Genomic DNA, 17,171 nt, shown 5'->3' with positions numbered 1-17,171 from the left:
TCATGGAGCTGCTGCTGCTACGGCAATGGTGAAAAGCAAACTGCCATTATAATTGCAACAAATTTGTTCGTACACTGAACCGGATGATACTTGTCATAACACACTTGATTAACAATTATGCTTAATAAACAGTACGGTTTTCAATAAAATCATTTTCTTACTGTAGTAGTGCAAGCAAGAAAAAGCAATGCCAAAGCTACTGACTTGCTTATGGAGGATGTGGGTATCCCATATTTTCCTTTCCCAAACAGGCCTTCAAGAAACGGCGAGAAGCATAGCACCACCCACACACTACATATTATCTCCCCTATTCTTGATTCGATCCCGACATGATCAAATAGTCCTAACAAGGCTGTAAAAAGTGCCATCAGGTGCACCAACAAAAGAGTAGTGGCCGGAACAAAAATCAGAGACCCATCAAAGGTGAATCGACCAGCATCATTGTCACTGCCTTCACCAGGAGTAGTAGATTGGTCCTTTTTTGTAACTTCAAAGACGGTCTCCGACAACCCCAGGAGCTTTAGAATGACACTGAAAAATCCAAATAACCATGCAGTCACTGCGGTTATTCTCCCCATCCTCAAATTGTTCCAGCATGCTCGGATTGAAAACCCAGCTCCATAGTATTCAAATAGATTGTAAAAATTGTAACTGACAAAGAGGGATATTGGTATCAACACAGCTGGCTCTTGGACCTGCGTCAATGATGATAAAACAAAGGTTGGTGAAGTACTACTACTAATGCTATGTATGCATTTAAGAGGAGAACTGAATGGTTTTAGTTTCTCACCTTGGGCAAGAAATGTGAGCCGGCCATGATGCAATATGCTGGCAAAGCAAGATAACACAGCTCGGGAATTGACCGTAAAGCCCATGAAATAAGCCACACGTATGCAAGGCATTGGCGAAATTGGAGCTTTGCAGTGAAGGAGGCAATGAATGGGCTGTTCTTGCTGAACAGGATCTCAAGGAAGCCAGTGGCCCATCTCTTCTGTTGGGTAAGTGCAGCAGGCCCGCCTGAGGGTGCGCACCCAAGAAATGCAGGAGGGTCAGGCCGGCAATCTGTGGATTTCCAACCTCTTGCATGTATCCTCATACCTGTGAGGACGTCTTCTGTTGTGGTTCCATATAACCAACCAATCTGAACATGGATAGCCACGTAATTACCAAGACATTTTAGGGTTATAGTAAGGTTAATGTAACGTTTAGTTCAGTTTCTTTTCAAAAATAAAAAATAAAAGTAAATCCTTATTTAATGAAAAAAAAATTAGAACTAAAGGGAAAAAGGAGACTTTGACTTTGAGGGTTCACAAAATCACCTCACTCCAAACCAAGGACCTGAAAGAAAGACAACCCACCTGAGACTTGCAGGTTGACTTGACTAACCGATCTATCCCTAAAAAGTCGAGCTCAACTACTCTCATCCCATGCGCCTTAAAGTCAATAAGCATAACCAAAAGCCTAAAGGAGTGACAGAGGGAGAGGCCATATAAAGCCTACACCTTGAAGCAAGAGGGGACCATCTTTAGCAATCTTTTAAACTTATATAGCTAAATTAATAATAATAATAATAATAATAATAATAATAATAATAATAATAAATAAATAAATAAAAGGATATTACTAATCGTTGCAACTTCAATGACCTTGTCTGTGGAAAAGATGTTGAGAATAGCATCTCAGAATGAGCAAAGAAGCCATGAATGGAGAATTTGCAAACGAGGAAGGAAATCCGAGCACAACCTAGACAAGTTAGATGCTATGCAGAACCAACTATCACAAATCCTTCACAAGCTGGAATGACAGCAGTAAGAACACCAACAGCAAATAGAAAATATTCTAATTCGACAAGACAGCCTAATAAGCCAATTGCATTGAAATTTAAACAATGTGTACCTATCAACCTAGAATTGTTGATGTCGAGCCAGTTGGATTCAAGTTTGTTCAGTTTTATTAGAGTTAGGCGGACTTCTTCCCTTATTCATACTTGTTGAGGAGTTCGTCCAACTTTACTGGAGTCAGACGGACTTCTTTCCTACACAGAAAGATGTCTGGACGGGTGGTCTAAGCACACCCCTTTGAATCTTAAGTCAAATGAGGATAACTTTAACTATTTTATGGGAGAGAATGAGCGTGTGTACCTTATTCGTGCTTCTTGAGGGATTTATATAGAGTTAATAACATCGTCCTTATCTTGTAATGATGATTGCGCAGACTGTCAACGTTGTCACTACTGTGTGGACTAGGCGATCACATCAAGTAAGGGTTGTTGATTAGTGCCATTTGCTGACTGTTGTGCCAAAATCTCGGACCGTGTAGCTAACTGTTCATTTAGTTTGCCAATGTCTAGGATTGTGTGTAACAATTAATTGATATTGACTTTTGGGTGTAAATAGCGTCTAGTCCGATGCTCAGACATCAAGCGACTAGGTCAATGTTCAGACATCAGGCGTGGTTAACCACACATGTCAAAAATCCTAAGGACTTGACTGGATTGATTTGTCCGTCTGAAATGTCCAACCAACTTGGTTTGTCTATTCCATTTAACATTGTGAGTCCGTTTAAAAGGTCAATCAGTTTGGTCTATCCATTATGTCTGGCATTGTGAAAGAAGGAAAATTTCTTACTTCTAGTGTTAGACGGAGCTTAACTTAGTCCAGATAGAGTGATTCCAAACGGGTTATACGTTTGTCCTGATCAACCAAAGGGTCTTGAGTTTGGGAAGGACACGTGGGGGGGAGCCCCTCATAGAAATGACTAGGTTTTAGAGGGAAGTGTGATCAGCTGCATGCAGGGCGCCTCAACAACCTGAACAGCCATTCTTAAGGTTCAACCTACCCAAAAACCAGAGGATCTTGAACGAAAATACAAGAAATTGGCAACGGAAGTACAACAAATCAAACTGCAACCTAATTCACTCGCCAAGGCCACTCAAAGCTGGGGAAATAAATTTAAATTCTCTCTTGCATTACATTTGTTCCAAGAAGAACTGTGCCCACTACGTCCCGCCAAAATTCAACCTCTATGATGGAACCAGTGACACATATATCATTTCCAGTAACTCATGGCCCTTGTGGATGTTCGAGAGGGACTGCTCTACCAAGTCTTTCCCACCAGCTTGAATGGATCATCCCTAACGTCGTTCCATTAGCTTCCACTGCATTCCATAAACAGCTTCACGCAATCGTGTGACTAGTTTATGACCTAAGATGCCTGCAACGAGACGAAGTGTAGATTATCTGTTCAACTTGAAGCAAGCAACAACGAAATCATTGCAAAAATTCACCCACTAGTTCATCACTAAAATGGTCCAAGTGGAAAGCAATGACCAGCGGACGGTAATTGTTGCCTTCAGAAAGGCTTTATAGCCTAGAAGCCCTCTACTACAATCACTGGCGAAAAGCGGGTTGACTGCCATGGAGGAACTCTTAGCGAAAGCAAACAGATACGCCAACATGGAAGAAGAGTTAGGGGTCGTAGATAACAAAAGGAAGATCACACAAGTCAAACATACCTCAAATTGAGGAGTTGGACCTAAGAAAACAAACAAGATTCAATAAAAAAATCCCCCGCTACCCGAGTAGAATTCACGACCTCACCTCAAGAATTGTTGGCTAAACTAAAAGGTGACCCGAACTTCTGATGGCCTCCATCACCCGTCTAGCCTTCCGAATAGCAAGATAAATCCAAGATTTCCATTACTATCACATTCATGGACATCAAACAAATCATTGTAAGGCCCTACATCGATATCTTGAGAATATAGTGTGGTGCAAAGGATTACAACAATACGAAAAGAAATATGATCCACGATGACCAACCTCGGTTGAGGCAAAGGAACAAGATGAACTACCATCCCTCAAAATAGATGACAACCTGGCACCATCTATACATATTATCGACACCTACAGTAACAAGACCCAAAATTGATTTGTTATGCATGTAGGCCAAAGAGTCGTCCAGCAACAACACCATATTCAACCTACCACATTAGTGTGCTCGAGTATAATAGTTCAACAGGATATGGGAACCAGTGATAGAATTCATTGCCCAAAACCTTAGACACGTCTCTCCCCCACAGTGGCCCATTGGTAGTCACCCTACATATTAGGTCATACCAAGTCCAAAGGATTCTAGTTGACACTAGGAGTTCCAACATCTTTTTCTATGGTTGCTCCCAATTAATGGACCAAGAGCATCAAAAAGTGGAACCAAGTTAGACCATTTTGGTTGGGTTCAATGGCAAAACCACCCAAGCACAGGAAAACTAACCTTGGAGGTGGTGATCAAATCAACCAAAAACCCCAACCCACTTCCTAATTGAAACCTCCACTTCCCCGTACAACGCCATTCTAGGTCGACCCTGGATACATGCCACCCATGTGGTGACCTTGACCTAGCATCAAAAGATTAAGATGCAAACTCCAAAGGGAATACAGGAAGTATTAGGAAACCAGCTCACTGCTTGGCATTACCATCTAGCTATAATGTATGCAATACCTACAACTGTGAGACCACTACCCTTGGTAACTCCTGACAAATAGCAATTAAAGAAATTCCTCCTCCCTGACCAAGCCAAAAGAAGATCAAAAACGATAGAAAGTAGCAAAGCCCACTTGGGAAATCGTGATAGGAAAGCAAAGCAACAATGAAAAGTAATAGATGACGCTTTGCAGGAAAGCCTAGAAGAGTGTTTACGAGCCTATGCGCACGTGTTTGCTTGGCAACCACAGGGTATGCCAAGGGTAAATCCGCAAGTCTATAATCACTAGCTCAATGTCGAACCCCATTTCCCACCGATATAGCAAAAACAAAGTCGTTTTGCACCATTTAAAAATCAAATCATATGAGAAAAGTTAAAAAAAGCTACTTGCCATCATACGAGAAGTCAAATACCCAACCTAGCTGGCCAATGTCGTGATCGTACCAAAGAAAAACGGGAAATGGATGATGTGTGTAGATTACACTAACCTCAACAAGGCTTGTCCAAAAGACAATTACTCAATACCTTGTATCGATCAGCTAGTGGATTCCGTCGTTGGGCACGAGGTATTGACCTTCTTAGATGCATACAGTGGATACAACCAAAATCCCATGCACCTTGACAACGTGGAAAAAACTGTCTCAATTACGGAGCAAGGAACATATTGTTACAAGGTAATGGCTTTCAGCGTAAAATGGCATGAGTATTCTAGTAACAAATAGGAAGGGAGGTCTACATGGACGACTTGATGGTAAAAAGTAAAAGGGCCAATGATCATCCCCAACACCTAGCCGAAGTATTGGCCACTATACTCAAGCACGAGATATGGCTTAATCCAATTAAATGCATCTTTGAAGTTGCCAGTGGAAAATTTTTAGGGCATTTGGAAACAGGGCAGGGCATTAAGTGAAACCTGGACCAAATCCGTGCCATACACAACATGAAGATCCCAACTACACAGAATAAGGTACAAGAAGCCGAAAAAATAGTAGCCTTATCTAGTTTCATATCCTAATCAACTGACAAGTGTAAACCCATTTTTGTTTTTCTAAAAAAAAAAAAAAAAAATTGCTGCAGGACATGAAATGTATTGAAGCCTTCAAACTACTAAAAAAACCACCTATCACACCCGTCAATCCCCTCTCAATGGCCCAACCTCATGAGAAATTATACATCTACCTAGCAATCTCTAGGCAGGTCGTAAGTGTTATCTTGTTTCAAAACGAAAAAAATAAAGAAACACCAATCTGCTATGTAAGCAAAGCACTGTTGAACACTAAGCTCAGTTATACCCAATTGGAATAGCTAATCCTGGCCTTATTGGTTGCTACTCGAAAGCTTCAATCATACTTTCAAGCATTGTTGAACACTAAGCTCAGTTATCCCCAATTGGAATAGTTAACCCTGGCCTTATTGGTTGCTACTTGAAAGCTTCAATCATACTTTCAAGTGCATACCATCATCGTATTAACTTCTTACCAATCAGAAACGTCCTCTGCGAACTTGACCCATCTGGAAAGATGCTACAATGATTTTTGGAGTTAAGCGAATACAACATGAGCTATAAACCACATACTACAATTAAAAGAGCAAGTGTTAGTAGACTTTGTGGTTGAGTTCACAAAAGGAGTTAAACCAGAGACAAACCAAGGCCATAGGAGGTTTAGGTTCTCTATGTAGATGGGGCTTCAAACCAACATGGTGCAAGGATTGGAATCCACATGGAAACCCCATTCGGAAGTACAGACAAAAGCATTGTACTTGGATTCGAAGCATCCAAAAATGAATCAAACTATGAAGCCTTACTTCGTCGATTAGTAGTATCTCAACTTTTAGGAGCCCGAAAAATCCAAGTGTACTCGGAACTCCAAACTTATCGTATGTCAGGTCCTGCCTCAATATGAGGCCAAAGATGATCGAATGGGAGCCTATCTATCTAAAGTCAATGAAATCAAACAAACATTCAACAAATTCAATATTGAACAAATTCCGCGGGAGAAAAATGTGATCGTTGACCTATTGGCTAACCTAGCAGTACATCTTAGGGTGGACAAGCAGCAAAGTGTCAGCTTGGAATATCAAGAGCAACCAAGCATATACAGATGCGAATTGCGTGTAAACTGCAGTAACTCTATCAATGAAGAAGACTGGAGGACACCATTCCTATAAATATCTTAAAAAATGGAACGTTGTCAAAGGACTAAAAAAAAAATGCACATAAACTTTGATTTTAAGCCTTGCAATATACAATTATTGATAAATAGTTATATTTACATTCCACACAAGGTCCCTACCTCCAATGTTTATCACATCCCGAATCCCAGTATTTCTTGGCAGAAATACATCAAGGGCAATGTGGAAATCACTATGGCAAAAGAATGTTGATGCACCAAGCCCTTAGTCTGGGATACTATTGGCCTTACGTGCAAAAATATGTGATGCAATTTGTCTAGGCTTGTGAGAGGTGTCAAAGGTATGCCCTTCTACGACACTTACCACCATAGAAATATGACCCGACTAGTACAACTTGGCCCTTTGTTCATTAGGGGTTAGACTTGATTGGGTCATTACCTATATCAACAGCTCAACGACACTACCTCCTAGTTGCCACTAACTATTTCACAAAGTGGATTGAAGCAGAACCATTATCTCAAATAAGAGAGAAGAACATCCACACTTTCCTCTAGAAGAACATCGTTTGTCGGTTCAGCAGTCCACAAGATCGAGATCACTATCAATAATAGAATGTAGTTTAAATCCTTAGAGTTCAAGGATTTATGCCAAGAATTGGGTATCCATCATCATTTATCAACTCTGGCTTACCCCTAAGGTAATGGACATGTAGAAATTAGTAATAGAACAATACTCGCAGCACTCAAAAAAAGTTTGGAAATATCTAAAGCCAAATGGGTCGAAAAGCTACCAGTAATCCTATGGGCATACTGGGCCACACCTCACATCATGACAACTAAGGAAACTCCTACGAAGCGGAGGTTAGTACCAATTAATATAGGAATGTCAACCATTTTTGTATAATATTATGAAGGGAAAGACAAACAAAGGACTCTGGTCGAAACCACCACCTTCCTGGAGGAAAGGCATGAGAAGGTGGTCATTCAAATAGTTGCATATACCAACAACTGTTAAGAGCATACAACCAAAAAGTCCAACATCAACCCATATAAAAGGGAAGATCTGGTACTCCGAGCTATACATGATCCAAATAGACATGCGGATGAAGGCAAGTTTGTGCCAACTTAGGAAGGTCGCTTTAGGTTATTAAAATGTATCGAACTGAAGCATGTTGGCTAGTACAACCAGATGGGACACCCATACCTAAACCTTGGAACCGGATACACCTTAAAAAGTACTATGCATAACTGATTATGTATTAAATAAATTTGGTTCGCTTTAACTTAACTATGCAATGTAAGAATGGGAAATTTTGGGTAAGCAACCTCCAGGAAAGCTTAAATACAAGCAAGCATATAAGCCGCAACACCATAACATAGCCAAAAAATTAAAAAGGCTTGAATGGTCATTATATAGAGCTTCGACTGTATTTGCCAACCCATGTTGATTGTACCTGCCCCTAGTAGGACCATACCATAGTTCAACCCTACCTCTTGGTAAGAAGTGAGAGCATTCTACCTACAACACAAAATCATCTCTTTCCCAAACTTACACAACAACACATAGAATTGCCAAAAGAAAATTTTGTTTTTAGCATATCGTTCACTACAAAGGAAATATCTCATATAGTCTAAAACAGGGCAAACATTTCCAAAACAAAAACGGAGAGGAGAAAGAGGGCTAGGACAAAGTATTGTCAGGTTTCCAATGGTAAAGCAATTTCAAGTCTAAAAGAATCTTTCTCCAACAAAAGCCAGACTCCTTTGAAGAGGTATTAATGTGGTAAAGCAATTTCAAGACTAAAAGAATCTTTCTCCAACAAAAGCCCAGACTCCTTTGAAGAAGTATTAATGTCAATCTCTAAGGTATCACCCTTGAATTAAGAAGAGTTAGTGACTAAGGAAACAGAAAGAGTAGCATTCTTCGTTGCCTCGTCTTCCTTCGATCTAAAAGCCTCAATAACTACCTCATGAACAACACCTAAGCTCTTGCAACTACCTTGTCTTTTTCTTGGCTCATCCTGATGTCCACCAGCCAACCCAAGCTCCTTGAAACACCAAAATCCTTACAGTCAATAAGATTTCAAAAAAAAAAAAAAAAAAGTTCACCTCTAAATCCAATTTTGTAAGACCACCATTCGTACCCGGAAAATGATCATTCATAAGGAACTGGTCGGAAGACCCGTCAGATTTACTACCAAAATCAAACTCAAGAGGGTCAAAAGACTCAATTCCAAGCTTCAAATACTCTAACCAAGAACGTACCCCTCATTCTGGTTCTGCTTATCACGGGCCAACAAGTCACTAGTAAGTTGCATATAAACTTCGTCACAAACTTTTTCTTTCTCTTTGTCTCAGTTTTCTTGCAAGTGGAATAGGTCCAATTCGCACATCATCTTGGCTCATCTAATCTCCTCCAAAAGATTGCTCAAGTCATCTTTTTCTTTAGAAAGTGACTTCTATCAAGACTCCAAGTCCCTAAAACAAACCCTAAGAGACACAATCTCTTGCTGGAAATTGGTCATAATGTTCCACTCAACCTCCAACTTGGATTTAACATGACCAACTCTTTTGAGATGACCTCCACTTGGGAGGACATACTCTCACTTGGTCCCTCAACCCGACCTAGTTTAGTCGAGACGAACTAAGATGTTGACAAATAACCAGGTTGAACTATAAGGCCTACATGGATGAGGAAAACACATAAAACAGAAACTATAAGCCAACTCAATGACCCACATGGAACATAAAAACATAGGGAAAAGGAAACAAAAACTTCAATTCGCACCCAATAGCTCAGCCTAATTGATTTATCTACCACCTCAGGATTAGAAAAACCCGAAATAAATTTGGCATCACTAGGAAGAGTTGACCACTTAGCTACCTCAACCACCGAAAGTAAATCCCCACCAACAAAAAGCATCTCAAACTCAGAATCTTTTCCCCCAACTTAGGTTAGGGAGGGTTCCTAATGAAGAGATTTGAGAAAACAAAAGAAAATACACTGATTTTAATGTAGTTCGGTAGAATGCCTACGTCCACAGGAACAAGGAAGAAGACTTTCACTATATCAAAATTAAGGTTACATAAAAGGGTATTTATATTAACCCTTAGGTATTGAAATTCCAAAAATACCCCCAAACCATACACTACACTCCACTCTAGCATTTGCCATTTTTTTTTCTCTCCACATATGTTTCTCACTCAATATGAGTCATATACTACAATAGAGGACAACATGGCCACAACCTTCCTTATGTCCCTGAAATCTGAAGTGTCTTTCTCCATTGCTCCACCTATCATTCTTGGAGCTTTAGATTTAGTAGAATCTTATGCATCTTCAAAACTTACAATGAGATCAATCAAAGTGGAGGAAAATAATGTCTTACTCTTCAAGGTCCCAAAAGAATGGGTTACCCTAACACTTGAACGAGCCCTGCTCTATCATTTGAGATTTTCAGTGACTCAACAAGCCCCTAGTGTTTGACCCAATGTTTTGAGACTTCCCATCCGAAGAAGATTGTTTCAACAAAGGTTGCTCACGCTTCCTCTTTATAGGATCAGCTACTAAAGGAGGTGTGAGGAGCAAGAATTTTTTTTTCCAAAGAAGTCACTCCTTCGAATTGATGAAAGAAAGGTTGGGGGTAGGAAAAATCAAACCCAAGGAGATGAAACTGGCATACAATTGGGTTGGCTTCAACAGAACCTTCTAGTCATTAAAGCAATGTCGATTTTGAATCACCAGTGATCTCAGCTCAATAGGAATCACTAATCTCTAGAACCTTGGTATCCTCTATCACTACAAGAAAAAGTAAAGGCAAGGAGAATCTACAAAGAAGGAAAGTTTGAGTGTTTAGCTAGGTTGGCAATTCCGGACAAAATTCCTAAGTGTTTCTTAACTCAGTTTTTCAATTCTTCTCAAACTACTTGACCTTTAAATATTAAGACTTTACTAAGAGGTTGAGGTATGTAGTCGCATGTGTGTTGAATGAATTTAATCAACCTTATTTTTCAATATGTTGGTTGAACTACTTGACCTTTGAAGATTAAGACTTTGATAAGAGGTCGAGGTATATAACCAAGCGTGTGTTGAATGAATTTGAATCAACACTATTTTTCAATATGTTGATTGCTTTGAATTATTTTAAAAAGTGTTAGGGAAGTTGGGAAAAATAATTTTTGATAAAAGTAGTAAGTTCCCCTGTTTCTAGATCGATCTAGGCGTAGGGGTAGATCAATCCAACTAATCTGTTTTTAAGATCAAATTTCAGCCATCAGATTAAGGGTTTCTTTTGCTTTTTAAATACAAACTTCTCTCATTTCTAGTTAAGAGAGATTTTAGCAGTCATGAAAGAGAGCTCTTCATTCCTTACCATTTTTGAGGTTGTTTGCATACTAAGAAAATCTCATCCAAGTTTTCCAAGAAAAATTTTAAATGGATTTTCTGAAAAGAAAAATGGGTTGATTCCTTAAGCATTCATCTCTCATTATTTGTGGGTTTGTGTAAAAACTCATTTTCTTCTTGTGTGGATTCAAGAAGAGGTCAAGATCGATCTTGGTGTGGACTCCAAGTGTGCTTCTGAAGAAGAAGGTGAGAAGCTGAAAGTAAAAGGTACTAGTTAAATGTTCCGAGAAGGGATTGATTGGTTTGAGTTAAGTAAAACTTTGTATTCAATTTTTATTCTTCATAGTGGATGTTTTTTTATCAATTATAGGCTCGTGGTTTTTTATCTCTTCGAAGGTTTTCTACGTTAAAATCTGGTGTCAGTTGTCTCATTCTCTCATTCTACTCTTTAATTTATTTTCAGTTTTTGATATCATTGGTCACTTGGGCATATATGTTAAATGGAAGATATCTAAGCTGAAATAAGTGTGATTATCCATGGAATATCTTCAATAATTTTTTTGTTCATTTTAGTTAATGATATCTTGTAGTAAATTGAAATGAATTAAGGAGATAATTGTTCTTTTGAATTAATTTTGAGGAGTGTTGAAGCATTTGCATGTTAATTGCATTTATAAATTATTAGGAGAGTGTTGGTGCATACATACTTGCTTATGGATTTTATGTTTTATTGAAAAGTTGTTGAAAGAAAAGTTCATTGACATTGAAAATTTCTAAAATTAGGTAATCTTTGTTGGGACATTTTTTTTTATAATTCAACCCTATTCAACCCCCCTCTAGGTGTAGTCCATTATTAAGATTCGCCTTTCAGAAAGAAAAGAGGAAAAGTAAAACTAAAAACTAATGTGACATGTCATGTGTTCTGGAACCCTAGGAAGGTCATCGGGTTCAAAAGGTCCAAACTTTCATTCAGCCAAAATGGCAACAATACCACAATTCAGGTCTTTATTGGTCAAGGGTGCCCCGGTGATGAAGCCAGTCACACCTAAGCAAGCGAACAAGTACCATTCATGAGGAATGTGAGACTACTTCATAGTATAGATGTACATAACATCCCTCATTGAAATATTCAAACCCCTTAAGTAATCTAACACGATCATTGACATGATCAAACGAACGATGTTAATACATAGTTGGTTCGAGACAAGTCGAAGATGACACACTAAGCTTCTAAACAATGGAAGAAGTGGAAGTCAAAGCCCAGCCTCGAAGTTGCTTTTGGGCAAGAACATCTCACCTTCAACTAGACTCCCTTTGGCCAGGATTACATCCCCATCATCCATGAAGCAAAGTCCCACTAACAGTAGGATATTAAACTTAGCATGAAACTATTCAATCGATCCAGAGGCATTCATCCTTTTTTATTTCTTCAACATGGTGGAACAGGAATATAAGAAGAAGAAGAAGAAAACCATAAATGAAGAAAGAAAATGGGAGATATAATACTTATCGACTATTGAAGGAAGAAATAATAATTAGCGTAGGATTTGAAAGAGAAAACTCTCAATTGAGGAAAGGCTAAGGATGCGGCACGTGGACAAATCTCAACCATCAAACATGAGATTAGTGGAAGAAACTGCCTCAAAACGGAGGAAACCAAAATGGGTATACCGCCATTGAAAATTGCACTAGCACTGCCTAAACATCATTAGCACACAACCCAAAAAGAAAAGGCTCTAACCTCTTCCAAGAAAGAAAAACTCAAAGCTGGAAGGGGGGAAGGGGGATACTGAAGGTGCACAAAAGCACCTCACCCCAAAGCAAGGACCAAAAAGAAAGACAACCCACCTCGGACCTGTAGGTTGACCTAACTAACCAACCTGCCCCTAAAGTTGAGCTCAATGACTCTTTATCACCATGCGTCTTAAAGTCCATAAAGCAGAACCAAAGCGTGAAGCAGTGACAGAGGGAGAGGCTATATAATGCCTATGCCATGAAGCAAGAGGGGATCATCTTTAGCAATCTTGTAAACTTACAGCTAAATTAATCAAATAACAGGGAAGTGCTAATCATTGCAACTTCAGATTTTATTTGAGGTACGTGCTATTCTTGTTGTTCTAAATATTTGCAGCTCACCTTTGTACCCCAGCTAGTTCCATACTCGTAGCTGCAAGTTGCAACTTCTTGTGCTGCCTCAACCCGATTCAAAAGATCATATGGACAATGCGAAATCCCGCTCAACCCGGATAAGAGCCTTGCAGCTGTTGTGGTGAATTCCTTTGAATTTCCGAATGTTTTTTGTATTCTCTCATCAGTTAATTTTCCTACCAAGAAGTAGAAAATTGTAATGCTTAGTTTCATATAACATTTTAAGATCCCCCTAAGAAAATTAGAATGATACATAAGACAAATAAATTGACTGCATACCACTTCTTCCTTTAATCTCCATCCTGCCATCTGGCCATAACCCATAGATAACTTTTCTTCTATGAAAACATCCCGTTCCAGAGTACGTAGGTCCTTGAAGCCCTGCTATCCCACTTCCCAGATACTGATTCAACAAACATATCAATTAATGAAAAATAAATAAAAGAGGCTTCTACTACGTGTGCTCTATAGTATGGAAGAGATCACTCTTTGCTATTGAAATTTGGCATACCTTATACAAAACTACTAGCTGATTTCCAAATGGGTCGTCCTTTAGTCCATCATAGAAGCATTGTGGAGACTGAACAAACCCGCAGTCCTGTTCATTCTTGGAACCGAGGAGCAAACACATTGCATGATGAAAAATCAGTGGATTGTTGGCGTACATATCACAGTCTACGTTCAGCATGAAAGGAGCATTTGTCATAGCTCCAGAGACTCTGGTCTGTTTATCAAGAAACAATCAGAAGAAGAGGGAGATCAGTAATTATATTAATTCAAGGGAGCTTCCTTACCAGAACATTCATGGCACCGGCTTTGTAATGGTGTGGATGCTTGGGATCCTTCTCTCTGGATACATAGACTAGATGTGGCAGTCCATCAGAGCGGCTCTCCTTGTTCTCCAATATAACCTACAAAGTCTCATCCGTGGTTATAGAAATGTTGTCAAATACTTCCTTCACCACAACTCCCTAGCTCTCTCATGTCGTAACCGAATAGTTATAGCTTAAATAAAGCTCATGGCAAGCTTGTTGAATTTAGTATCGTATTGAACTTTTAATCTAACCATACCATTGAACGTAAATATAAAGAAATATAATTTAAATACAATAAAGTACAAGAACAAAGAAATAGAGTATAAATCAAAATACAAATAAATAAAACTTTTTTTTAATGGCATGACTATTTTTTATTAATTAAAGAAAGTTATTTTTTTTTTATAATATAGAAAGAAAAAGACAAAAACAAATAGTTTTACACTATCATTTTAATCTCCTATGGTTAGCTTTAAGTGGTCATTTGTTCTATATCGATTGCAACCTATTTGAGATTATTTGTTTCTTTTTATTTTTTTATTAATTAAAGAAAGTTATTTTTTTTTATAATATAGAAAAAGACAAAAACAAATAGTTTTATACTATCATTCTAATCTGTTATGCTTTAAGTGGTCCTTTGTTCTATACCAATTCCGACCCGTTTGAGATTGTTTGTTTCTTTTAATCTCTACCTATAAAATAAAGTTGAAGCTAAAGTTATAATTTTTAAAAAGTAATATTGATATCATAAGATTTGTATTAAACATAAAATGACTTTTTGTGTAAGGTTTTATAAGAAATAAGATTTCCATGACTTTTATATTAAGCTTTTTCTTAAACCATAAGTATAAAATTAATCAGACATAAAATCTTTTATTGAACTTAAAAAATTTGTTTTTTAGCTTATGAGAAAGCAATCCAAATAGACCTAATAACGGTAATAATGAGTAAACAAATCTAGTTATATCTTTAAACATACCTTGATTATAGTTGGATGGCTTCCCTTTTTTATATTTGAGAAAGCGACAAAATCTGCAGTACTAAACTCATATGATATTGACTTCAGGGTTGCGTCTTCAATTCTTCGTCTAAGCTCTTCATATTCGCCCTACAGAGGGATGAAGAAAAAGAAAATTGGACACGTAACTTGGACATGAACTTGCTTGCTAGTGGATTTTTATTTTTATTTTTTTCTTTAAAGGAGATTTTATATATATAAAGGACAAAAAAAGAAAGATAGTCAATAGATTGGAGAAGAAAATTCTAGATTCAGGATCATCTGCATTCTAATCATTGTTATTAAATAAATAACTAATTGCACCAAGTTGAACTAAAATAATTAAGGACCACTTATGGTTCCTACTAGGAATAATGCGCCTACCATTATCTTTCTGTATTCTTGTAGGAACTCCGTTGAATTATCATGGGATGGTAACAACTCTCTGGAGATGTATCTAAAGGGAGCTCTAGTTTGAATACCATACTTCTTACAGAAAGGAACCCAAAGCTTAGCAAACTTGGATGCTTCAAGGAGAGCGTAGAAGGTGAGAGGGGAAGCCCCATCATCGGACACATAGCAAGAAAGCTTGTTAGCTGGATAGTCAACTGCCAGCAAGGAGAGGACAGTGTTTACAGTGATGATAGGGGGTTCCAGCATGGGGTCTGCAGTTGTCACAAACATGTCCACTGGAGGAAGCTCATCAACTCTGTTCAGAAAATCATAAGTATAGTCATATATAAAATTTGAAGGCAGAAAAAAACACCAAAGCACACGAAGAGTTTTACTAAGAGCATTATTGGATACCGATAACATTGTAGAAGACGTTCAGGGTATGTTTTGTAGGACACAGGGTTCCATTTGGTGCTGACGTTAAGAATCCAAATAAAGGTGAACCATGACTCACAGAGGAAGGCGAGGAGCCAAGTGAAGCCATTGTTTTTGAGGGAAAGGAGACGATAAGCAAGGAGAGAGAGAAGAAGGAAGAAGATGGTGAGGTCCAAGGCTCTATGGAGTGTGTTCTTCTGGGGAATTTTTTCATAGAGAGGTGAAGGGATTGGTTTGGCCATTGGAAAATGGAGGAGGATACTTGTTGGACAGATGGTGTATGTAGTTTGTGGAGATGTTATTGGACTTAATAGTTGCGCTGGCCATTCCTTGCAAAGCAAACCTAACAGTAGTTTCTCCTCTTGTTTCTTGACTTTTTTCTCATTGGACATACAAGTATCGCCTACACATATATTACTGCTACAATATAAATGTTTTATGTCTGATTACAAGAATTTATTCAACACGTATTCATTATTTGTGCCCCATCACGTATATTAACCGCATGCCATTTGGAGTTTTCTGGGGACAGTCGACAAAATATGATAATTAATATTACTATTAACTTCATATATTTGAAGGTCACATGGGCTGCTATGTGTATGATATATGAAATTCAGGGCTTATTCTTTCCTTCAAACTAGCCACTCCTTGGAAGGCAACCCCATCAATCGGTTTTCCTTGATTTTTTTCATTGAACACGTATGGCCTACACAAGAATATTACTATTATTACTGAAAAAATATAATTATGTCTTGTCTTATGCACATGGATTTTATTCAACATACACTGCATGGTTTGGGAGATTTCTCTCTACCACTGAAAAAATAATGTTTCTGATAATGTTATATATTTGAAGGTCCTGTGGTAACACAACGACTCAATAGTATTATTTGAAATGCAAAATAACTTAAAGTTTGTTTGGGAGTGACTCGGATAGATCAAGTAGACGTAATTTCCTTTTTAAAAATAAGTGTTTGACTAAGTTTAAAAGATTATTTTCAGTTAAAAATCTAGAGAAGACTTAATTGATGTTTCTTCTAAAAATCACTTTTTATTATATAAATTGCCAAAATACCATTGAAGACTTCTTTTTCATTTATTTTCAAATACTAAAGATCTTATTAGGAATGTTTTCAAAAACCATTTTTGAGATTGGTTTTCAAAACCAGGCTTTGATGTTATTTTAAACAAAAGTCTATCTAGAAACTTAGAATATTCTAATAGTGTTTTTTATGTTTCCAAATATTTTATTAAAAAAATAATTCTTCATATTTGTATGACTCTTTTTTTAAAATACTCTCGAGAAAATAAGTTAAAACAACTTAAAATAATTAAAATATGTTTTCAAAAAAATCCTTTTTTTCATAACAAGTTTTCAAAAGATTATTTTTTGTCAAAAAATTATCAAATGTGTTTTCAA

The 17,171-nt window shown here is 37.8% G+C and overlaps 1 protein-coding gene across 1 annotated transcript; it reads right to left on the bottom strand.

The window, feature by feature from the left end:
- Window positions 1-15,990, bottom strand: LOC100255096 (cellulose synthase-like protein H1). The gene is made up of 11 exons (XM_059741292.1): window positions 15,728-15,990; window positions 15,305-15,629; window positions 14,903-15,031; window positions 13,903-14,019; window positions 13,620-13,832; window positions 13,388-13,511; window positions 13,097-13,284; window positions 1,359-1,433; window positions 791-1,141; window positions 205-695; window positions 1-40 (listed from the first exon to the last, which is right to left on the bottom strand). The coding sequence occupies exons 1-11, from the start codon at window positions 15,988-15,990 to the stop codon at window positions 1-3; spliced, it is 2,316 nt and encodes a 771-aa protein (XP_059597275.1).
- Between the last annotated feature and the right edge of the window lie 1,181 nt (window positions 15,991-17,171).

Source organism: Vitis vinifera, chromosome 12 (genome assembly GCF_030704535.1).
Source record: "Vitis vinifera cultivar Pinot Noir 40024 chromosome 12, ASM3070453v1".
NCBI classification, from domain to species: domain Eukaryota; kingdom Viridiplantae; phylum Streptophyta; class Magnoliopsida; order Vitales; family Vitaceae; genus Vitis; species Vitis vinifera.
This window is presented reverse-complemented; position numbering and strand designations above follow the sequence as displayed.